This window comes from Galeopterus variegatus, unplaced genomic scaffold, assembly GCF_000696425.1.
Source record: "Galeopterus variegatus unplaced genomic scaffold, G_variegatus-3.0.2 Scaffold213, whole genome shotgun sequence".
NCBI classification, from domain to species: domain Eukaryota; kingdom Metazoa; phylum Chordata; class Mammalia; order Dermoptera; family Cynocephalidae; genus Galeopterus; species Galeopterus variegatus.
Window position 1 is genome coordinate 725,817 of NW_007726324.1, and position 25,223 is coordinate 751,039.

Sequence of the window (25,223 nt, forward strand, 5' to 3'; positions counted from 1 at the left end):
TCCGTTGCCGGACACGAAAAAAGACAAAAAGGAAAAAAAAAAAAAATTAAAAAACACTGTATCATCATACCTTCATCTATTGATACTTGCTGGCACCTCTGACTAATATTGTTTTTAATGCCAATTTGTAAAAAGTTAGAAAAGTTTTATCTTTCTGTCACGGCCATCCTACAGAGCCACTAACCCCTGCCTCTCATAGAGGTTAGGTAAAGTACCAATGACACATAGAAATAAGAAAGGTTTAAATGGAAGGAAGAGTAAGGCCCGTCTCTCCCTAGAAAAAAAAAAGAATTGCAACACAGACACAGAAAAATGATAATTTCCTCTTCTTCTTACACTTGAAGTTTTAGTACAATGACAAAAAAGACAAAAAGTTCTTATTAGTTTTCCCTTTCACTTAGGAAAATAGGAAATACGCAATTTTGACATTTTCCAAGTTAGGTGGTACTGACCAACACTGCATCACTACGAAAAGGGCTAGCGTGGAAAAGGGGTGTGTCAAAGATGTCATTTGAGGTAGTCTCCTGTGCCTCTTACCTGGTTTTTTGTAAGTGAAGGGTCCCACAGTCCTACATCCTCCCATGTAGTGTTTTTCAAATAAAAGTCATTAGGTTCAAACTGTTTAAAATCCTAAAAAAACAATGAAAGAAGATTACAAAAACATAGTGGTATCAACTCTAGCCCAACCTTATGTATAAATCTTATCTCTTAACTAGTGTTGGGGAGGCACACAGTAAAGCCAACTCCATGAAGAACTAAACTAGGAGCAATAAGGCTCTTAGGAAATACAAAAAAGCATATGGAAGTTGTACTGAACATTTTCTATCAACCAAACATTCCCTTAATGGTCAGCCAGGTTTCCAAGGAAACTGTTGGAAGTACTAATTTAAAAAAAAAAAAAAAAAAAAAAAATCCAGCTACATATTAATACCAAAGCGCTTTTCATTAGAATTTTGTAACTCATCAGTTATAGTATTAGAATGGAGTCTAAGATAGCAATGTTCACTTATAACACTGCAGATGTGATATTTTCATTCTGTGCAGAAAAAAAAAAAAAAAGATTTTTGGGGGGAAGATTAGATTAGGAAGAAAACTCAGGATTGTTAAACCCAAAAAGGAGAAAAGAAAGCTATTAAAAAAAAAAAAAGGGCAGTATGATTTCTCTTCTTATGTAACGATTTAATGGCCTGCTTCCCGATTTTTTGGGGGAAGATTAGATTAGGAAGAAAACTCAGGATTGTTAAACCCAAAAAGGAGAAAAGAAAGCTATTAAAAAAAAAAAAAAGGGCAGTATGATTTCTCTTCTTATGTAACGATTTAATGGCCTGCTTCCCGCCCCAGACTAGGAAAATAAGAAGTCTTAGGGTAAAATTCCCCTTGCTCCTAAAAGGTTCACAGTTCACAGTGGAAAAAATCAAGTACATGTAAATACAGAGTATGTAAGGGGTGTAATAATGAGAGGAACAAATCAAATGCAGGATAGAAATAGTAGCTTAATATTTGCATTATTTATTTCTGTGAAGATGACCCCACTGAATGTGAAGTGAATGAACTATTTCATCTGGGCAGATCTACCTGAACTTGTGGGGTTGGAGAAGGGCTAATTCCACACTGGGGACAACATAACTAGAGAATCCTACTTTTGAGAAGCTTCAGTCTCCATGATATACCCCCTGGAGTATTATTAGTGGGACTCAGGAAAGAGAAAACCTGTTGCATGAAAGAATTTGCTTTTTTACTTCTTATTTCATTCAAACATTTATTGAGCACCTATTATGTGCCAAGCACTGTATTAGGTGCTGGGCATAAATGGATGAACAACGTAGCTATGGTCCCTGGCCAGCTGGAACTTAAAAGTTAGTGGGGAAAACACCTTTAAACATTTCTTTTCAGTCAGAGCCTTTGATCAACCTAACCATAAGATCTGGAATAATGAGATCTGGAAAAGGAGGAGAACATTGCACTGTCTATCCCACAGGGCTGTTATAAAGTTCATAGAATAAAAAGGCTACATTAACAGTTTATAAAGTCCAAACTGTTATAGAAGGGGAAGAAAATAGTATATGATAGGTCAAAAGGGCCAACAAACGCTCGAAACCTATGAAAGAGACAACAAGCACCCTAAACCACCATGCCTCAACAATTAGAACATCAACCAGAAAATTCAGGCATATATCGGAATGAGAACAGTCTCTGGGGTCCCACACACACTTCCAATATAAGGCCAGACCTATTTCTTTACTTGTTCTTTATCTATAAATTGGAGATAAGAGTTCCTACAACTCCCCCGAAGGTTATTTTAAGAATTATATTTACAAACAATTGTAAAGTACCTAGTACAACCTCTGACATGTTTAAGTCCTCAATGGTATGGCTGCTTTTGCTACAGGATGCAAAGATGAAAAAGCCCATTTTAGGGAGAATGGAACAAGTTATGTTAACTGAGAAAGCTTTGGCAAAGCTAATGCTGTGGGTAAAACTCAGAATCACACCTAAGAATTAACCATCCTGGCTGCTGACACAAAGTAATGGATCAGAAGCTGAGTCATGTTATAATTAAAAAATGACATGCTACTTACTTCTATATGTTCTTTACAGTATTCCAACCCAATGTCACTAAGTATTTTTTTCACAGTTTTCCGGGCTTTTCTTAAACTGCCAAGATTGTTGACAGGAAGTTGGAACATAGTTTCTATTGGGAAAAAAAATTTAAGTCAAAGTCAAAACATGTACAACTTGTAATATTTACTAATTCCACTGATGATACAATTACAAATCCTGGCCCCATCTGACAAAAAAGGCAAGTAGACATCCTTACCTAGTAGTATATTTTGAATACTTAAAGCAGGCAGGCGAAATAAGTGCTCTCTGAGCTTTTCTATTTTTTTTTTTTTGGCGGCTGGCCGGTACAGGAATCCGAAGCCTTGACCCTGGGTGCTTGGTGTTATCAGCTGATCTTTTCTATTTTTTAACAGGACATTTTCTGTTATAGATTGACTATGAGTCTAATCTGGGACAATTCCAGTCAAACTTAAAAAGCAGTTCAGCAAAGAACTTAAAGTTGAGAATTAGGGAAATAATACCAACCAATTATTTTTAAATCAAGTGTGAGTGCTTTTTTCCTTGTGATGTTGAACCTCTGTAAATAGAAAAATGCTCACCATTTCAGCATCAATACCACACAATTTTGAGTGCCAGGGAAGAGAGGTTTTTGTTGTCTGGGAACTGTCCTGTCCACTGTTATGGTATTCTTTAAAAACAAACGAACAAACAAAAAAAAAAAACCTTAAACATTTCTGTATACTTCCCAAACTAAAGACACTAATGGTTGCGTGACTTGCCCCCTTCAGCCAGCAACACACCTAGACAAAGCACTCACTTAGGGTCATGAAATAAATGCTTAGATGGGGAAAGCTGGGCACTCAGCATCAGAGGAAGTGGTAACTATTACAGATTTTAGGAGATCCTTTTGAAAATGAAAAGCCTGTATGTGTGCAAGGGAATTGAAATATTGTTTAAACGACCTAATATACTAAAAATCAGAAATTTAAAACCCACATTCCCAAGTTCCTTAAAAACAAAGGTTTGGGCCAGCCCGGTGGCGCACTGCTACAGTGCGCCGCTTGGGAGCGCGGCGGCGCTCCCGCCGAGGGTTCGGATCCCACATACAGACCGGCTGCTCACTGGCTGAGCGAGGTGCGGGCGCAACACCGAGGGTTGCGATCCCATTGCCAGTCCTGGTCCGGTACGGGCGCGACACTGAGGGTTGCGATCCATTGCCGGTCACGAAAAAAGACAAAAGGGAAAAAACAAACAAACAAACAAAAAAACAAAGGTTTGTATTTAATAAGAAAATAAAATTAGAAAACTTGGGCAGTTGAGAATTTGTATGGCTGCCAATGTGGCCATAAATGTTTCCTATAAAATATGGTAAGAATTCACCACCAATTTAATAGTCCAAATCCAAAATAACTTTGCAGGATATAAAGTAGTTCTGAAACCAAAAACAAAAGCCAAAGCACCAGGAATTAAAATTTAATATATGCAAATCTGGCTGTCTAAATAATAAAGGCTGTTATTCTATTTTACCAATACTGTTTGTACACTGCAAGTCAACTAATCCAAATGTAATAAAATATCATGTTGTCTCACATATTATTTAACCCCCCAAATCAATGTTAAGTATGAAAAATGGAAGAAGAAAAAAAAGTTAAACCTACCAAAACAAATAACTCCTAGGAATTCTGAATCTGGATATGTTATCACAACTAAAAGTCTCAAGTCCTACATGAAGTACCATAATTTAATTGGGGCCAAAACAGAAAAGCATTTCATTAAAAAACACTTCTCAGCCTTATCATACTCAAGGCGGAACTCCTGCTAGCTATGAAGCAGTGACCACAGTGTCCCATGCCTTCTCTGCCATGCCAATAATCTGTATATTATGAAGCCAATCGTAGACTTAAGAAGTCACTTCTGATACAAATTAATGTGCATTTAAAGCCAAATTATTATTCTCAGTGGAGATTTTATTGCTAGATTGTTTTAAAGAATCTTTCTAGTGGTTTAAAGCCAGAAAAATTTTTTTATCAGTAGCTTAGTAAAACAGTTGCCACAAACCAGGTCATTTTAGAGAGAACCAACTGATAGAAAACTATTTCAGAAATACAGAAATGTTACAGGCTGATTCTGAAGAGATCAAGTATCAAAATGGATACCCACAGATAACCAAATCTGAAAAGAGACATCCTGTTTCTCTGTTCATTTCAAAAACTCTCTGTGGGTCAAAATTCAGTTCTTTGGGAATTTCCCGAGTTAACCCTACTTCATCTCAGAAGCAGAGAGTGCCTAAAAGGCAGCCATTACTGGTTTTTCTGCCTCCTGGATGAGTGGCTCAACAATCTCAGGAAAATGAAGACACAAAGATTTGGAAATGCAGCCACCACTGAGGCCATCAATCTATAGCAAACATACAAGAGAGTCAAACTACACCCAAGTGCCCATTCACATCTAGCAAAGTCAGTTTAAGACATCTAGATGAAGCATCTCTCTACCAGGTAGGTACCCAATTTATCTAATCACAATTCTGAAAAAGTGAGCGTGCCCGTAAGGGAGCTTAGTTGCAAGAAACTTAAAATTTATAAAAAGTGGTATTTCAGCCACAGAGTCAGTCTTGAGTTTATTTATTTATGTTAAATTTAAAAGGCTTATTATAAATAAAATAGTGACACTGCTTATTGAGAAGTGCTGTAGAGAAAAATTTCTTGTTCTGTGCTTAGCAACTAGGAGGAATTCATGTTATTGTTTACAGTGAAAGATATAGAATGTTCTGGGCCGGCCCCGTGGCGCACTCGGGAGAGTGCGGAGCTGGGAGCGCAGCAGTGCTCCCGCCGCGGGTTCGGATCCTATATAGGGATGGCCAGTGTGCTCACTGGCTGAGCGCGGTGCGGACGCCACCAAGCCAAGGATTGCGATCCCCTTACCGGTCACAAAAAAAGTCAAAAAAAAAAAAAAAAGAATGTTCTGAGTTAAGATTATAATTGTCTTCATAAGCAGATTTCTGACATTTCTAATATAATCTTGGAAATTCTATAACTTGTCCCTTTCCCTGTATTGGAAGTGCCATCCATATATTTATGGAAGCCATTTATAAGATTTTGTCCATTTGGAGATCAAGTAACACATTCATATGCATTAGCATCCTCAAAAGCATTTAAAAAGATTCTTCAGGTTTTTCGCCTTGAACACTTTTCTTAGTAGATAAAACCAGCCCACAGTACAGGAATATAAGGGCTTCTTCACTCCTATCCTCCAGCCCTGCAGCTCCTCTTCCCAGAAGGGGCCATTGTTACAATTTTTTTGTTTTACTTCTTGAGCTTTTCTATGCCTGTATTAAGCTGAACAATTCCTTGAAAGAGAGTTTCGACTAAACTCTACAGTCAATGTTAGAATTATTATGAGTGACAAGAAAAAGAACTGAAGGGCTATATAATATTTTTTTTTAGCCTACTGTTTGCTGTTAAGAAAAGTAAGTTCAAATCAACAGCTGGCTCTCTAGGGTTCAATAATGTTACTTATTTGATTCTTGTTTTAAAAAAACTATGATAAGACTTACTCCCAGCCTCCTCCCCAACTTTCCAAAGCCCCTTTGAATTAAGAAACCTGGACCTGGAGCCCACACTAAAATGACTGAGGGGGGTGGAAACAGAATAAATAAGAAATTGCCTCTGCCCAAGATTACAACTCTTTCCTCACTTTTGAATGCAAAGAGAGCTGAAAATAAAATTTTCAATTAATTTTTAGGGAGTAAGATGCCTCACAATAATGCCAGAAATTGTCCTAGAAGATGGGCTTTGACAGGAATGCAGAGGGATAGGCTTACTATTTATTCACCCCTTGGCAGCTAATCCTTTCTCTTTAGCCTCCTTGGTTAACAGAATGGCCATTTTCACCAGGTCAGCATCATTATCCCAATATCAAGGATAGCTCCCTGCAGACAAACCTTAAACCTTTCAGCTTATGGCATAAAAAGGGGGAAATATCCAATTTATGGAGCCATACCATTGTTCATGTGTTTATCAATCATTTTTGGAGCACCCACACTTTGCCAGTCACTGTGCTAGAAACAGATGAATAAAACACAATTCTTCCCCTTCAACAACAGTCTATTGCTTCTAAAGGTCGGGGCCTGGAGCACACAACAGGCCCTCAGTCAGTAGAGTTTAAGACACTTGTTTTTGCTTCCCAGTCTCCTCTTGGCACTGTCCCTGCCACAACTGATGTGCTGTCAGTTAGGAGGTCCCTACTCCATTAACGCAGTATGTACATGACTCACGTTGACCAATAAGAGTATTTGACACTGATCAGTATAGAGTTGGACATGTGCCCCAAACAAGACTGACAGCGATGCTGAAAAGGAGAGCTGGGACCTGCCACCACATGAAGACAGCAGATGGAGACAGACTCCTATTGACATCGCTTAAGGTCCCTTAATCTAGCTATGCCTGGAAGACAGCACTCCTGACCCCTAGCTTTTCCAGATACAAGAGCAAATACATTATGATTTCTGCTTAAGCTTTGGTTCACATCACTTGTAACCAAAAGTCTTGGTAGACCCAACGGGCAGTGGGACACAGAAGAGGAAGTGAATAATTAAGCAGAAAGATGGGGTATTTTATGTAAAATAATTACACGTGTGAATTAGGTTTAGTAGGAAGAACAGGAGTTTGTGAGAAGATGTAATTATTCTAAAAATTGGCCCCTGGTTTCATTAATCAAAACAAAATTACTACATGGAAAGAGTTAAATACTTTTTAAATTCTAAAAGAATATGGGGAAGCTCAATGACCTATTAATAGAGTTAACATTTGCAAATGTTTTATTTATGACTGAAAGTAACTAGCTTTTTGCAAACATATGCCAAATGATGAGCAAGACTTAAACCATCAATTTTTGAGAATGATTTAAATTCATTGTTAAATGAATTAGCCACACTCCTTCCTATGAATCTTTGCAAATTATACCCATACCTACTGATTAGAGCCCAAACATTAAAGTTTTACTAATCCAGGCCAAACTCCTAGTCATGCACTTCCTCAGAAAGCAAGAGTCAGATGGCTGGAATGAAAATCTAAGCTTCATCTAGGCTGTACCCTATGCTACACATGAATTAAAACCATATACAGATGCTCCGACTTATGATGGGATTAGGTCCCGATAAACCCATTGTAAGTTGGAAATATCATTAAGTTGAAAAATATATAAATCTAACCTATGGAACACTTACATTAGCCTACATTTGGGCAAAATCATCTATTACAAAGCCTATTTTACAATAAAGTGCTGAATATATCATATAATTTATTGAACACTATATTGAACATGAAAAACAGAATGGCTCACTGCTGCTGCCCAGCATCACAAGAGGGTATCATACTGCCTATCACTAACCCAGGAAAAGATCAAAATTCAAAATACAATTTCTATAGAATGTGTTATCACTTTTGCACTATGGTAAAGTTGAAAAACTGTTAAGTCAAGGATTATCTGTAAATAATATATATGTCTGATCCTCTCTCCCCTCCAAATATCAAAAGCAAAACACACCTTTACTCCAAGTACCGAGAGAGCCCAGCTCATGAGAAAATACCTGTGTATGGGTAGAGGATGACGATGTCACATTGATAATTGTGAACATTACTTAAGCAGAGAGGTCATTAACCAACCAATCTAGCCCTGGATCTAGTCAGGGGGTATACTCAGATTCTTCCAGGTCAGAAAGATGGAAAAGAGCCCATCAGATGACAGTGCTAGTTTAGAAGGCTCACGGTAAGACTTGCAGGACCTGACACACCAAGAATCCCTGGGGCCTGTCCATGGTAGTCCCTCTGCAAAGCTATCAGATCAAGGATGACACCTTTTAGCCCCAATTTTTAGGGGCAGAAGAAAAGCAGAAAAGCATTTACTATTGTGCCATCAGAAACTAAAACAAAAGAAAACAAAACAGAGAAAAACAAACAAACAAACAGAAAGATAAAACCCAAATTTAACCTTTGATCAGGCACGGATAATCAAGCCAGAAGAAAAAAAGCCTCCAAATCAAACTTGTCCAGATTATGTTTCAGGCTATTCCAAGTGGGGATCTAGTATGGCATTTTCTAGTATATAAATCTTCATATTTTTATATGAATTCTCATTTGATGTTTCCCAAATTCTTAATGAGTATATAATGCTAATTTAACACACCAGAAAATACAGCAGGAAATATGATAGTGTGTTCTACTTGCCATCAACTGTAGGTATCTCCGCTACTTTCTAATATTTGGGAACCAAAATCTGAACATATATCAGAGTGACAACTAATGTATCAGTTACACTTGTGAATGCAAATCTACAATTTTCATACGAAAAACATCATTAGCACTGCGAGCTTCACAAAGATGATTCCTTCTTCCTGGTAACATCTAAACATAAGCTACTTAGTCTACAATAGTGGTTTTCAACCCCCCTACCCCCTTTTTTAAAGCAGTGAAACCCTTATTTCCAAAGGAATCTTAGATGAAATATAAAAAAGATAAAAAGTGGAGGTGCTCAGGTTGAAAGGGAGAAGAAAACGTTCCCTACTCCCAAGTATCTCCATGAAATAGTCACTAATCTAAACTAAGCCCATCATGCAAATCTATGCCAAAGTGGCGTTCTACTGAAATGCAGAATCTGGGCATAGTGACCAATCAACCAAAGCATGAAACTTATGGCTATAGCAGAATTCCAGTAGTTTACTGAAAGTCACTGAAATAAAATTAGCCTGATTAGAGTATGAAGTTATAGAAGTCCACAGTAAGCCTAAATAATCAGAACATAAAGTTTATACTGTGATGTTATCTTTTTAACAGTTCTCCATTAAAGTTGTAAAGAAAAATATGGTCTCTCTGAGAATATCTTTTACCTAGGGGGAGGGGAGAACGAAAGACTGGAAATAATGCTATCACTAGTAAAGAAAAATAGCCGCTGTATTTTCAAAATTAATAAAAATTAGGAAGACATCCAAGCTACTAACAATATAAACAATTTTATTTTTGGCAACATCATCAACCCAAATAAATAAATTCAGACCCTTGACTCACTTAACTAAAAACAAGGACTCCAATTAATACTGAGTTAAGCGTTCATATAAACATCTACTGGGGTTTACAAGTCAGATTTTTGAAGTTTCTTTAAACCAGTGATTTAACTAAAAAATGTTAAGTTATGCTGGCAATTTTCTAACAGGGACAAGCATGAACAGAACCAAAGCATCAGTTATTTCACCGCTACCTAGCACGGTATTTTTTTTTTTTTTAAGAACAGATCTTGTTTTTTCTCTGTGGAAACATTTAGGACCCATTAAGATAAAAACAATTTAGGTAGAAAGAAAATGTCATTTCCATATTTATTTATGTGTTTTCTTTCTTTCTTACCTTCCCCATAGCAACATATTTAAAAACTGTCTATATTACTCATTAAGTCAAACTGTGGTCATAAGTAATAAACCCTTATCTTTCCAGACTATTCTAGGATCTGCAGCTGAAGTGGTGAACACAGAGGCCTACTTGCTGTAAGGGTGTCACTAAGTCCTACATTTTAAATAAGTTGTGAAAAGATTAATATATTTGCGTTTTTTAAAACGAACCTTATAAAGCCTTGCTAGAACCTTCCAATGAGTGAGTACATTGAGAGCCTACGTTCACTCTGAAAGCAATCACCCCAATTTAAAAAAAAAAAAAATTTTTTTAACATACAGTCCTGAACAGAAGCAGCTAATCTTTCATTCTCGTATAAGCTTGGGCAAAAGACCTTCCAGATGCCAGAAACTCCTCAAAGAAAGACAGTAGTAATGTCTCCTCCTCAATCCCAAATACCACAGACGAGGTTAATTCTCTGACTATCCAGGGGTAGGAATGCTCTACTGGATTAGCAGGTAAGAGGGTACTTCAAAAAGTTTGTGGAAAATAGAATTAAAATACAAATCTTTCCATTAAATTTTTGAAGTACCCTTGTAAAATTGGGTAGCAGGGCAGAAGTAAGAAAATAAAGTGCAGTCTCCTCTTTCCTTGAGCAAATGTGTTAAGGCCAAAAAAAGGGGTAGGGTGGGGAGAAGGTTTAGAAAGCCAAGAGGATTAGAAAGAGAAACTACTTTGCAAATGATACACTTGTACTAAAAGCTAAATTTGAATCATTAACATCAATTACATTGTTTAGGATAATCATGTTAGAACACTCTTAATAAAGACAAGACGCAGGCAGGAAATGTAACCAATTTCTGTTTTCTTCTATTCTTAATTATTAACTGAATTGGACTTTCGTTATTCTCCCAGTTTGATTAAAAAAAAAGGTACCTAAATAATTTAATAAAGAATCAAATACAAAATTCCCTCCACAAAAGTTAATTTTCTTCAAGTTTTTAACCACATCAATTATTAAATTCCTTACAATTAAGTTTTCATAACTATTTCTTTGTAGGGAGACTAAATTTATGTAATGCAAAATTATATATTTATCTGAATACAGCATCCTGTACAAAAACATTTAGTCAAAGGAATATTTTCTGCCACTTTCCATAAACAATGTGTCCTAATCTTCTACAAACAACCCTGCTCTTAGAAACTATTTTTCTGCCTGATCACCTTGGATGAGAAGGAACACAAAATCTCACCAGGCAGCTCATTACACATCAGACAGCTCTGCTCACGAGTTTACGATACTTTGTAACCTGCCCATACCTCTCAGTTCAGCTATAGAAGTCTAATTCTCTAGTCACTGACAGCCTTTCAAAAATTTAAGACACTTGCCTTTTCCCTCCCAAGTCTTCCCCCTCCTCCCAGTTAACCATGCACAGTTCTTTTTACCATTCCTTCAGTGATCTCATAGGCCATTCTCCAATGGATGGCCTCCGGTTTGTCAATCTCCCCGTTGCCCAGAATAAACTGTTATTCCAGATATGACACACTCAGAAGATGGTCAAATGAAACACTAACCCTAATTCTGGAGATTATTTTTTATATTAATGTTCCTAAGAATTGCATTAGTGTTGGTGGCAGACACGTCACATATATAACTACAAGCAACTAAAAAAAAAAATTTTTTTTTTAAATATGTGCTTGCTGCCTTTTTCACCATTACCTAGGTCAGAAAAAAAGATAGTTTGTACTGACTCTAAGTAACAATCACCAGTCTTTCAGTGTCTTCTCAATTGTTGGGGCACATATTCTATTTCCAAAATGAAAAAGAATAAATGTCCAGCACTGGCCTCAGGAAAGACACATTAATCTTCCAAATCACAATATTAACTGATATCTGTTATAAAAAGTAGCACTTTGAATCACTGAAAGAATCTAGAGGTTGCCTAATCTAAAGTCTTCTCATTTTACAGATTAGCAACCAAGGCGAAGCAACTGCTTGTCTGTGAGGGAGCTGAGTCTCAATGCCACATTCAGATTTAGGATGCAGTGCTCCTCCCATTACCCGTGCAGACGAAGCTCTGAGCTCTGACATTCATTAAAAACAAACAGCAGCATGTTATATACATATATCTGAAAGTGCAAGAACTTTAATACCCAATGCTGAAATGACCTAGAAAACTTAAAAAGCTCAGCCAAACCAGTTCAAGTGTTTGAGATACATTTCAGGTCAGACAGATGACCCCATCACATCCAGGAAAGAAATGAAACAATAACTCAGTTCTGAGGACACTTGCCTTAAAGTGCTTACCACTGCCGTGGACACCAACAGTCACTAGACAGTCACATCTGAAGGATCTCTTTCTATCTCAGTCATAATGATTTAATCATAAACTACAATCTTGGTATCCTTAAATAACACAACAGCTTTTCAAAAATCAGATGCATCCCATGTCTCTCCTTTATCATCTTCCCATTGTTTATACTTTAAGTATGTTCTTCTGAAAGTTGCTTGGGAAAGTAGAGGCTCTGATGATCTTTTTCCTTTTTTTGAGGGAGGGATAGGTAGAGGCTAGTCTGCTCTCAACTACCTCTAGGGTCCTTTTCTCAAATAAAGTTCCTTTTGTTTCAAAAGCAATCTGGAAATGGAAACATATGTCCACACAAAAACTTGTATATGTGTTCCCAGCCACATTATCCCTATTACCCCAAAAAGCAGAAACAAATCAAATCTCTGGCAACTGATGAATAAATAAATAAAGTGTAGTGTATCCATATAATGGGATATGATTCAGCCATGAAAAGGAATCAAGTACTGATACATGCTCCAACATGGATGAACCTTGAGAACACAGTGCTAAGTGAACGAAGCCAGTCACAAAAGGCCACATACTGTATGATTCCTTCTGTACGAAATGTCCAGAAAAAGCAAATCTACAGAAACAGAAAGGAGATTAAAGCCTTCATCTCCTAGGACTTTAATTGCAGCCTAGGGCTGAGGGAGTTGGGGAGGAAATGGGAGACTGCTAATGGGTACTAGGTTTCTCTCTGGGGTGATGCAAATGCTGTAAAATTGATTCTGGTGATAGTTGCACAACTCTGTGAATTTTCTAAAAACCACTGAATTGTACACTTTAAATGGGTGAATTGTATGGCATATGAATTTTATCTCAATAAAGCTGTTACCAAAAAAAAAAAAAAAAGTAATTAGGCCTAGTGAAAGATTACAAAGTGTAGATAAGGCAAAGAACATAACATATAATTTTACTCAAAGATAAGACAACAATGATTAATATTGGGTATATATTTACCCTTTTAAATTTTTATGCACACATAATTTGTTCTTCCTTTTAAAAAGAAATGAAATCTGTTATATAGTTCAATGTTTACTCATGCAAAAAGACCAACGTAGCTTAAAAATTTTGTACATTAATTTTTATTTTAAGAACTGTGCATTCCAATAAGGTAGATACTAGCCATAAATGGCTAGTGAAGCCCTTGAAGTGTGTCTAGTCTGAACTGAGATATATATATATATATATTTTTTTAAAGATGACCGGTAAGGGGATCTTAACCCTTGACTTGGTGTTGTCAGCACCACGCTCACCCAGTGAGCAAACCAGCCATCCCTATATGGGATCCAAACCTGTGGCCTTGGTGTTATCAGCACAGCACTCTCCCGAGTGAGCCACAGGCCGGCCCCTGAGATATACTTTTAACTATAAAATATACTCTGGATTTCCAAGACTTAGTATTAAAAAAAAGGAATGCAAAATATCTCATAAATACTTCTTAAAAAATATTGATCATGCTGAAATAACAATACTTTGGACAAAATGGATTAAATAAAAAATATTATTAAAAATGTGTCTACTGGAAACATGGATAAACCTTGGAGACATTATGCTAAATGAAATAAGCCAGTCACAAAGGTATAAACACCGTATGGATTCCACTCATCTGAAGTACTGAGTAGTCAAATTCATAGAGACAGAAAGTAGAATGGTGGTTGCCAGGGGCTGGGGGAAGGGAGGAATGGGGAGTTTTTTAATGGATACAGAGTTTCAGTTTTGCAAGATAAAAAAGTTCTTGAGATGGATGGTGGTGATGGGCACACAACACGATTATACTTAATGCCATAGGAATGTTACACTTAAAAGTGACTAAAATGGTAAAGTCTATGTCTATTTTACCACAATTAAAAGTAAATAAATAAATATTTCCAGTAGCCACATTTTAAAAGATGAAGGCAGGAGAGTGACTCTGGAAGCAGATAAGGTTTGCTTGTAATTTTTTTTTCTTTTTTTTTTTTTTTTCGTAACTGGCAACGGACCGCAACCCTCAGTGTCGCGCCCGTACCGGACTGGGACCGGCAACGGGATCGCAACCCTCGGTGTTGCTCCCGCACCTCGCTCAGCCAGTGAGCGGCCGGTCTGTATGTGGGATCTGAACCCTCGGCGGGAGCGCCGCTCGCGCTTCCCAAGCGGCGCACTGTAGCAGTGCGCCACCGGGCCGGCCCCGTAATTTTAACAGCAGAGTAGTCTGGGTTCAAAATAAAGGGCATTTATCATTAATGGATTTCTTTCCCAAAACTATGAATATTAAATGTTTGTTAAGATTCCCCGGAACAAGACAGATAGATCCTTTAGAGTTAAGTTCTGGATGTAATACAGAAAGAACTTTGAAGACCTTCAAAAATTTCCACACCATTTTGGACCCTATTAAATGAGTGATCCTACAGTATCTTATTAACAGAACCTAGGTGGTCCCCAAACTTTTAAATACTTAAAAAAAAAAAAAATATATATATATATATATATATATATATATATGTTAGAGTTCACTTTCTTAAATCTGCTCTACCCCAAGAGGCTAGGAACAGTATAATGTATCACTTTTGGCAAGAAAGACTGTAATTCACTCTGCCTTCTCTAATAGATTTAATACAGCTGGGGTTACTTCCACACAATATTCAACTTCCCCAGTCCCCCCCAGTTTTGCAAAACTGAGCATGAGGAAGTACAGAAAAGATCTTCAGACATTTCCCATATGTTAAATTTTCAAATCACCTTAAATTTCAGTCAGTTACAAGGGTAGAAGTGCAGAAGGGAGCAGTCCTAGGAAAAATAAAATGGGAAACCTTTTTTGAAAGATAACTGAACGACGAAGCATTTCATTTTAGCACTTTAAGCAAGTTTTGCTTTCTTTCATGTTGGTGTAGCTCATTAATAACAAACCAACAATCTAATGGTAAATAAGCAGCCTAGTTCATCACATGATCAATCACCAAGTTTATAACCACACCGTGACTTAAAAGTTTTTATTTTAAATGCTCATCAGGGGTGATCTAAGATTTAGAAAAATATGACCTGAAATTTTAACTGATGCAGTTGGTAAAGAGGTATTTATGTCTGTATATTAAAACCACTACTTAGTTTTCAACAGATTAATTTCGCTGATCTCAACTGATTGGAGTAAACAGAACCCTTAAAATAAGCTGGAGCTGGCCAGTTAGCTCAGTTGGTTAGACCACAGTGTTGTTATAACACCAAGGTTAAGGGTTGGGATCCCTGGACCAGCCAGCTGCCTAAACAAACAAACAAACAAACAAACAAACAAATAAAACGCAGGAGGACAAATGCCATCTCACTATTCAAGACAAAAAAGGACCATTAAAAGGACCTTGCCTGTTTTTTTACCCTGCTGTATCTCTGGCATTCACATCAGTGGCTGGCACAAAGCAGGCACTCAATAAATGCAGACTGAATGAATGAGTCCCTACCTACAAAAAGCTTACAGATATGACACCCCATAAATACCCACAGTATAAGAGGCAGTATGTCGATGTGTCATAAACTAATTGCTAGGAGGCTTTGTAAGAGGGCCAAGTTCATTCTTAGCAGAGAGTGTGGAAGTAGCTGCTGAGCTGGGGCCACTAAGACAGAAAATTTATATTTACTGCAGAAAACTGGCAGTTTCAGAGGTGGGAAAGCAAGGAGTTTTCACTATTGCACAGAATCAGAACGGCTATGTCAAGCTTCTGAGTAATAACAAATGACAAGGCTGGAAAGGCAGGTTAAAGATAGGATGAAGAGCCTTGAATGTGAAGTTAGAGTCTGCTGCTAACAGTGGGAACTGAGTTCAGTGGGAACTGAGGAGATGATGCAAGTACTGATGTAGAGAAGTGATGATTCTAATATGTCACTTTAAGAGGACTATCTGGTTGTGTTCAGCAGATCCCATTAAGAGGGTTCTGGAGGGACTGGATTAAGTGGAAGAGTGGATACCAGACCTAGCCAACCCTCAGAATCACCTGAGGGAGTTTACACCCATTCCAGACCTAATCAATCTGAAAAGTATGAGGTAATAAAATACTGATGTGATAGCAAAAGGAAGGGAAAAGATTCAAGGATGAAGCTTTCAGCCTACGTTAAAATTTGTTTTTAATAAGATAAGATCGTTTTCCTAGACAAAAACTTATCTGATCTATCAGCCACATGTAAAATTTTTTTTTACCTTGTAACATTAAACTTCCATAGCAAGAGACAGGGTGGCAAAGCACATAAAGTTTTTCTTTGCTAGAAAAGAAAGATGGTAAGATGAAGTGATTAAGAATCCACTCTAGAGCTGGACAGATCTGTGTTTACATCCTTGTTCTGCCACTCACTAGCTCTGAGACCCTAAAAATATTACTAAACCTCTAGGGGTCTGTTTCCTAATGGTATAACCACAAGGACACTATCCTGTTGTTCAAATGTCAGAAGATTAAAAGAAATGATGCAAGTTAATGTTGAAAGGAATTAACATCATTACCTTAAACCAGATACTGTAATGATCACTGAAAATTCTGAGTTCACACCAGGGTATAACTTTTAAAAAAACTTGGACCATTATTATTACTGAGAATCAGATGTGGTTGCCATAATAACAATCTGTTCCTGTACATATTACAATGTGCTTTCTTACTCACACATATACACATAATGGTATTTTTATGCAATACTTTAAATACATCTATGTGAGCCATTCAAGTTAGAGTTAGCATATTCTTAACTTTATTAGCTAAGTGGCATTTAAAATATTTACGCAGTAGAACATCTAAAACGATCTTAAATAAACTTAGGTGACTTACAGTTATGCAGAAACATAAAGGTGTGATCTAAATTTTGCATATTTATTTTTTAAATAATATGTAGGTCAACTGTCTTTTAAGACTTTCAGACTAAAAGACTAGTCTAGTGCTTACAACTAGAAATTGCTATTATGTTGTTGCTTCTTACTACTTTATAGTGTATTTAGACTTCAGACAAGTACTCTAGTTGTGACCACTATAATTTCTAGCACACCAGTGGAACCAGTGATTTTCAGGCTATATTCCTGAGACGGTATATGTGTATACAGATGGAGGGTAAGACAAAGCATGAGGAACAAGGTGAAAGCTGAGCAACCAGAAGTCTGGCCCCCTAACCATTAACAAATTTAAAAGTTTGCATAATAAACTATATTGGGGGGTGGGGGGATGTCTCACTGCTTAAAAAAGAAAAAAAATATTTAGGACACCTTATAACATACCAATCTAGATTTAGGGAGTTTGCAATGGGGAGCACTTCTTAATTTACTTCATTTTAAACAGTTATTGCAGGAAGGCAGGTACACATCATCAAAAGGGATTCTAGCACTCTGCTACCCGCATAAGAACTCCATAGGCTTGGAACCACTTGCTGTCAGTAGAAGTGGACAATCTGACTAAAGAGAAATGTGAAAAAGGGAAATAATTCACAAACGGACCTAAGAGGACAGGAAGATATGTACACTTATAATTATTCCAGAAGCATGCCATGTCTTTGCATTGAAATGCCTTAAGAAAAATAAGTTACTGTAATCCCCTTATAGTAAATTTTTCATGCTCTATCAAAACTGAGAAATAATTTTCCCACGGTAATGGGAAATGTATTTTTCTCATCATTCTTGAATAACAGAATGATTTATTTAAGCCATGTTCTCAAGTTTATCTAAGCCATCTCCCAGGGTCAAGGCTTAGCCAACTGTAGCAGGTTTTGACACCTGATGGTTCAATCTTTACACTTTTTCCAGAGTTTTAATTTTCTTTTTTTTCCTTTTTGTCTTTTTTTGTGTCCGGCAACGGATCGCAACCCTCAGTGTCGCCCCCGGACCGGACCGGGACCGGCAACGGGATCGCAAACCTCGGCGCTGCGCCCGCACCTCGCTCAGCCAGTGAGCAGGAACGGTCTGTATGTGGGATCCGAACCCTCGGCGGGAGCGCCACCACGCTCCCAAGCGGCGCACTGCAGCAGTGCGCCACCGGGCCGGCCCCCAGAGTTTTAATTTTCTTGTTGCTGTTTTTAAGTATAACTGATCTTGAACTATGATTCTGAGCACTCCCTGCTTAATTAAGACACTCCCAGTCTCAGTTCACCTATTTCACAAGAGCAAGTTTTCTCACTTTTGGCTTAAATCTACAGTTTCAACTTAAAATTTTAATAAATTCTGCCATATATACACTAGAGAAGTTTCTTTGGATATGCCAGGTTTCAAGAGACCACTCACAATGTTCTCAATTAAGTCACCAACTCCCAACCAGAAAAGAAGAGCTTTACAGATTTCCAAGGAAAGCTCAGGGCTCCGTAAGATCTTAAGTGGAGCACAGAAGGTTCAGAAAAAGAAAGGGCAAAAGCCAGCAATTACCTGTCTAAGCAAAATTAACTGCTCAGAGGAGAAATGGAAAAAGACTGCCCTATACTAAAACATTGGGAAAAGCAACGGAACTATAAACAGTTTCTTTTTAGACTGTATACACGTAACTTCAAACCAGACATACGCTACTTCAACTAGCTGCCACCTGCACAATTTATACCCATACTCTCCTGCTGGGGGTGTGGCCAGCTCCTCTAACTGTACAACCCCTTTGGGATCATTGGGTATAAGCTGACATACAAGCACAAACATCACTACGAAATTATAAAGCATTCATTTGAGCCCTCATTAACAAAATAGCTCACAGGAGCACTATAACGGCTGGTGTTCCAAGCACAGGCTTGGGAACCAGTCCAGACATATTCTGTGGCTTACTTCATCATCGTACGTGGTAGTACCTTGATTTCTCTACCTGTGAAATAAGGACAATCCTGAGAGAATTAAGAATCGTTTATGAAGTGCTTGGAAAATAAAATAGGCAAGCCATCAACATTATTTTATAATACTATAAAGGCCAGCAAGGGGCCTTTACACTTACAGCTCATCCTTATTAAAGGCATCAGCCAAGTCACATGAGAAGTGACATAAAAACAACCCATAGCTGAGTGTCTCAATTACAAATCTATACCATTATTCGAGAAGGCATTAGGATGTGTAGAGATTTATTTGAAATTCTAAGGGCTGGTCAAATAACGCATGAGTCTCTTTTAGATCATGTGCATGTTTTCAAGTTAAATCTTTAATCGTAAAGTATGGCGTATGGTCAGAGCAATCTTCCCTTCGTTTACTCTATCCAAAGACATCTATGGTCTCCTTACTTTGTCTTGGAACTTAGGTAGGGATCGATAATACCAAAGAAGCTTGTGAGTGCATTTCAAAGAATTCCTAAATGCAGGACAGTGAATTCATACATGATGATAAGAGAACTCAGAACTGAAATAGTAATAAGAATTTTGAATTTTCTGATTAACTGTCACTTTACATAGCTGGCTCACATTTTATCTGTGATTTCCTGTATGTATACACGTATATATCCTCCACATAATCAAGTTGATATATATATCCCCATTTGAGAAGCATGATCATATGTGAGGAGAACCTTTCCCTTCCAGTGAAGCACAATATGGATTCTCACCTAAGGTGAGCCCTAGAGAGGCAGATAGCAAAGGTAGGTCATGACAAAATACAGGTGTAAAGAGTACTGAGAGACTGAGAGAACAAACCACCCTCCCTTCACTTTCTAAATAACAGTACCAGGAAACAAAAAACAACAAAAAACCATGAAGTCACAATGGCCAAACATGCTGGGCAAAACCATGGATGGCTAGTTTATAAAGTATCTCAATGATCAAGCTGGAAAATGCTAATGTATAAATAGGAAACAGCTTTTATATTAAAAAAAAAAAAAAAAAAAAAAAAAAAAAAAAAATCATGGCCGGGCTGTGGCTCACCCCGGAGAGTGTGGTGCTGATAACACCAAGGCCATGGGTTCGGATCCCATAAAAGGATGGCCGGTTAGCTCAATGGGTGAGCGTGGTGCTGACAACACCAAGTCAAGGGTTAAGATCCCCTTACCGGTCATCTTTAAAAAAAAAAAAAAAAAAAAAAAATCATGGCCGGGCTGTGGCTCACCCCGGAGAGTGTGGTGCTGATAACACCAAGGCCATGGGTTCGGATCCCATAAAAGGATGGCCGGTTAGCTCAATGGGTGAGCGTGGTGCTGACAACACCAAGTCAAGGGTTAAGATCCCCTTACCGGTCATCTTTAAAAAAAAAAAAAAAAAAAAAAAATCAAGTGAGCTATTTACTATGAGACTTTGGTTTATACCAGTTTCAAACACCAAGTTTCCAAAATAACATAAAAGGTATAACTGGCAGTGATGTACATCAGCAAATACAATATTTGCTCCAGAATTAATACTATAAGCTCTTACAAAACTAGGAGAGGAAAAACTTTAAGTTTATGTGATGCTAATAATATATCGAGCTGTGACTCTAACTATAATTAAATTATTTACAGAGGGGAGCAATGTTTTCTCTTAATGTACATGCCTCTTGGGCACATAAATGAAAGTTAACTCCCACTGAAAGCATTTTACTTTCTGTAAGACATAACAGACTTTACAACATTTTTTTAAAGTAAACATCCTTTAAGTCCAGGTTGAACAAGAAGCTTATCCCACAACAGTCATGGGCACCTACTTCAGTGTAATCACAAATTAGCTTTATAATGCTTGCAAAATAAAAATTTCAAATTTTTTTCTTCTTTCATATTTTGAAAATGTTTATTTTACTAGGATTTAAACAGGTTATTTTATAAAAAAAATCTATAAAGTTTAATTCTGGTATGTTTTTTCCAACACTTAAACGTACTGCCTCCAAACTATATCTCTAATACTTGGTTTTTTTTATTTGTATTTGATAATACGACAATAATTTCCAACCCTTAAATACTCAACTGTATTTTATGTGTATAAGTACATACAAACACACAGGCCCCAATTAATGGAATCACCTGCCAAAGTTTATTACAACTTATGAAACTTTGTTACTTTTATAATTCTCAAAAGAAAAACTTCCTCTTTATCTTGCCAAGTATTGATCCCTACGTTCTCCTTTATGACAAAAACAGCTATATCTTTATGAAACTGCAATTTTCACAAACTTGTAGTGTGTGTGTATGTCATCTTCAAACATATTGCTGAACATTTTAATTTTCAAAATACTATTTTTAATAGGTATTTTCAAAATTTTTACATAGTTACAAAGAAAGCCATGATTTTGCACACAGTGTACTCTATATACCTATGCTTTTAGTAATCAAATATAAATAATAAATTATGTGTGTATGCTATAAGGAAAATCAAAAGCCATTTTCACTAGTTGGTTAATTGCAAGTGGTGGTGAAACAATCTGTTCAACACGGTGAAGTTTTATTTTAATATGAATAGTATTAGAACTTTTCCTGCACTCTGGTTTAAGAAGAAAAGAGAAATTTAAGCAAAGCGAATTCACAGTGAGTATGTTTAAAATCAATGACTTCCAGGATTGGCAGGGCCAGGGATCATTTGAGATCGACCAATCTACTATATTTTCTATACACGGACTATAAGAACCAAAATCAAAAATTCATTTAGTTTCAATATACAGCCGTAATAAAAATTTTCAACAAGGATCAAGATAATGAAGGAATTTCTACTTAAAATTCAACTGAACAGAATACCCATTCCTCACACTCTAATTTAGTTATTTGAGGCTTTTTACTGTACATTAAGAAATCCTTACAGTTTACCTACTGTAAATTCCAGCCTTCAAGCTCAATTGTTTCACTTTTTTTTTTTTTTTTTTGAGGGTCAAAACCAGGAAACCTTTGAAACTGCAGAATACATGCTTTCTAAGACCTCACAGCAAGTTTTCCTGTAACGGGAAAATGGCTATTACCACTAAGGACATCTTAACACTGTATCTTATTTATAACATGCTATATCTTAAACAAAAGCATCTTCACAAACTTAACCTCAAACATATCCTCAAATAAGCTGTCTTCAAATTACTCATTATTAGAACTTCTGTAACCATATATAAAATACTAAGTACAGGTCAAAATTATATCTGTTTAACAAACACTAAAGAGTATTTTAAAATTATAAATAATACCATTTAGATTAAATATGATTCTTTTAATTGCTAAAAACCTGTAACAGCAAGGTAGTCTCCAGCATAATACCGGAACCAAGCTGCCTCCTTTTCACTCACCAAAATGTTACTTAGTAGCAATCATCCAATGAAAAATTCTCCTTTAAGCACCAAATGGTTAACTATGTATCAAAGAACACACCCATTCTGTTCCCCATAAATTTATCTGGTGTATCTATATAAGATACTTGTAACAAAGTCTTAAAAGTACCCATAGTATCAACAAGCACTGTCAATCTTTCACAGCAAGAAGAAATTCATCCAAAGGCATGTTCTCATTAGATCTTTAAAGCTTTTAGAAGCATACCTTTTAGAATCTCTTGAGATTGGGTCATCGAAATAACAGCAATTGAGTACTTAACACACTTTGTACACAAGAGTGCAGAATGCAAATGATTACAGTATTAGCAACCTTAATTTCTCTTAAACAAGCCATAAGTCACTTCTTATGTTCCTAAGTGTTTAGAATCCACTACTGCAACCAGCTCTAACCAGTTCCTTGAGGAATGTGGCTAGGCTGAAACTTTGGAAGTGTTGGCTTTGGTGGTGACCAAGGAGGAAGTAGTCTCTGGATTCCCTGTTGCCGCAGTTCCCACCCTCCAAAATGAATATACCCACCGGTGTGAATTGACAATGTGGTCCAAAGAGCAAGGCAGGAAACGGTGTCCAGATCCTCAAAATGGTAGTACAGGGCATAACCACTAGGCCACCTATCAGTTCAGTACAAAAAGTACAACCCTGTGCATCATGGTGCAAAAGCTGGGGCCTAGGTTTCGCATTGTGCATCTCACACCTATGGAAATAACAAGAGGAGTAAAATCTATAGAAGTCAACACACCCTAAGGAGGCGGGTGCTCACAGAAGACTGGTGTCAACATTTTTGCAAAGATGGTTGGCTATTGAGATAATCAATGGCAATTACAAGTCCAAAGTTGGAAGGAAACAAAATTTTACAATCAACTCTGTTGAGTTTGACAATGAAGAACTCAACATAGGCTTGATGTTTACCAACAAGGCTTTGCAAATCATGACACCCATCTACATGCTTACGAAAATTACTAACCCACAAAAATCTAGCATCCCTCAAGAATGATTTTTAATTCTTCAAGACTTGGAAAGATTTGGGCTATAAAGATGCGAGTTAATCGGCAATGCCCCAAACCGGTTAACTCTCAGGTTTTAAACCTTCCCCTTTACCACCTGCCTTTGGAAAGATTTTGAATTTGTCATTAAATGCTGAAGGTGGAAGAATTCCAGAGAAAGGGAATCTGTGAACCAAGGATGTGCCAAGGTGACTTGTCAAGAACAAATGTGGAATGTCTGAGGGTCAACAGTTCTGAAAAAGCAAAAAGACAAAAGTTCTAAAATGCAGGGTATATTCTTTAAAAGAAATAAAATCACTGCTCTTGACTCACTTAATCCTTCGCCATGTTGCTGTCAGCTCACCAACTAAGAGTGCGAGTGTGTCTTGCTGGGCCCATTTCCCCATGGTCTGTAGAAGGCGCTGTGAAGCACATCCTGTTCTAGCTCTGGGGCCCTTCCCCCCTCTGCAGCCTTACCCAGTGCAGAGAATGCGCCCCCTACTGACTCCAACACTCATCGCCTTTAGCCGACTTGGCTGCGGTGCATTTTGGGTGGGGGCTGGTATTTTCTTCATGGCCATAAACCAGAAGCAACAATGCAGATTTATAAAGAAACTGTATCAAGTTATCCAAGAGATTCCACCCCCCTCCCTCATTTTGAAGGTTCAAGACAGGCAGAAGGATCGGGGAGAATTGGGTCTGTGGGGATGGACAGCATCAAAATGGCAAACAGAGGAAACAGTTGGTTCTTTTTCCCTCCTAAGCCTTTGTCTGTGAAATGGGGTTATGGCAAGAACTGTCCAGAGGAACTGATGAATGCAAGAACATTAACAAGACTTAGTGTGGGTGTGTGTGGCTAAAAAGGATATTAGACCTTAGAGGCTGGTATTGGACAGAAGAGGAAGAGAAGCAATCGCGCCTTTTCCTGTAGACAGGCATCCAGGTTGGGGGGCGGGGAGGTAAGGCGGACGGGCAGCCCAGAGGAAAGAAGAGGTGAATATGAGGGTGCTTACAGAAGTACTCCCCATTCATTGAATTTTTTTTTTCTTCGCAGCTTGCTGAATTTCCATTTCTACCATCTTAAAGCAAAGTTGGGGCTCTGAATGTTCATAAGAGGTCGTGCTGACCAGGCAACTGAGACTGAGAAAACGGGGTGGTGGTGGACTGCGGTCAGGATAGGAGGGAAGCTGGTATGTTGGGGAGGAAGGATTGTATTGGGGAGGCAGACTTTCGCTCTGTACCATGCATGCTCCCCGCTCCCCAACCTAGTCCCCCCTCCCCCAGCAGAGGGTGGGCACACCTGGCAGAAGGCTCCTTGCAGGCATTGGGGGTGTGCGTGGGGGGCTCGTTTGGCGAGGTGGGGGGGGGCGGCAGAAGGGATTAGTTCAAGGGATGGGAGAAGCTCGAATCTGGCTGGGGGCGGGATGGGGGGAGATGCCATTAGCTGCAAAAGCTCTGGGTGGCCAGGGTGGTTGCTGGCCTCGGCGGGCTCGCGGAGCGGAGAAGGGGTTCGGGCTGCAGGAGGAGGCGCCCGGATCCCCGGAGCAGAGAGCGGGTAGCGGTCCGCACCGGGACAGGCGGCCCGTCGGTACCGGAGTGTGCAAAGGCGCGTGTGTAGGGGTGGAGGATGGCAACGCGGACAACAATGCGCCCCGCGCCTGCGAGGCCGGGCTGGGCGAGCAGCGGCGCGGACCGAGGGTCGGAGGCAGGGCAGGGCCGCGGGTCCGCGCGCGGCGGCGCCGGGGCTTACCTTGACTCGGCCTCGAGGCGCGCGCGGGGCCGGCGTGCTCGGGGG

At 38.3% G+C, this 25,223-nt stretch overlaps 1 protein-coding gene across 2 annotated transcripts in view; it reads right to left on the reverse strand.

Annotated features, from left to right (window-relative positions):
- Positions 1 to 25,217, reverse strand: part of ADNP (activity-dependent neuroprotector homeobox) — a 33,215-nt gene extending 7,998 nt beyond the window's left edge. Inside the window, exons 1-3 of one of the 2 annotated variants that reach the window (XM_008565919.1) lie at positions 25,179 to 25,217; positions 2,580 to 2,692; positions 538 to 630 (exon numbers count right to left, since the gene is read on the reverse strand). In XM_008565919.1, the coding sequence (XP_008564141.1) occupies positions 538 to 630; positions 2,580 to 2,687 (201 nt within the window). In that variant the 5' untranslated portion in view covers positions 2,688 to 2,692; positions 25,179 to 25,217. Of the gene's footprint in view, positions 1 to 537; positions 631 to 2,579; positions 2,693 to 22,964; positions 23,140 to 25,178 lie in introns of those variants that run through there. The other variant, XM_008565918.1, reaches the window with a different exon arrangement.
- Positions 25,218 to 25,223: the final 6 nt, after the last annotated feature.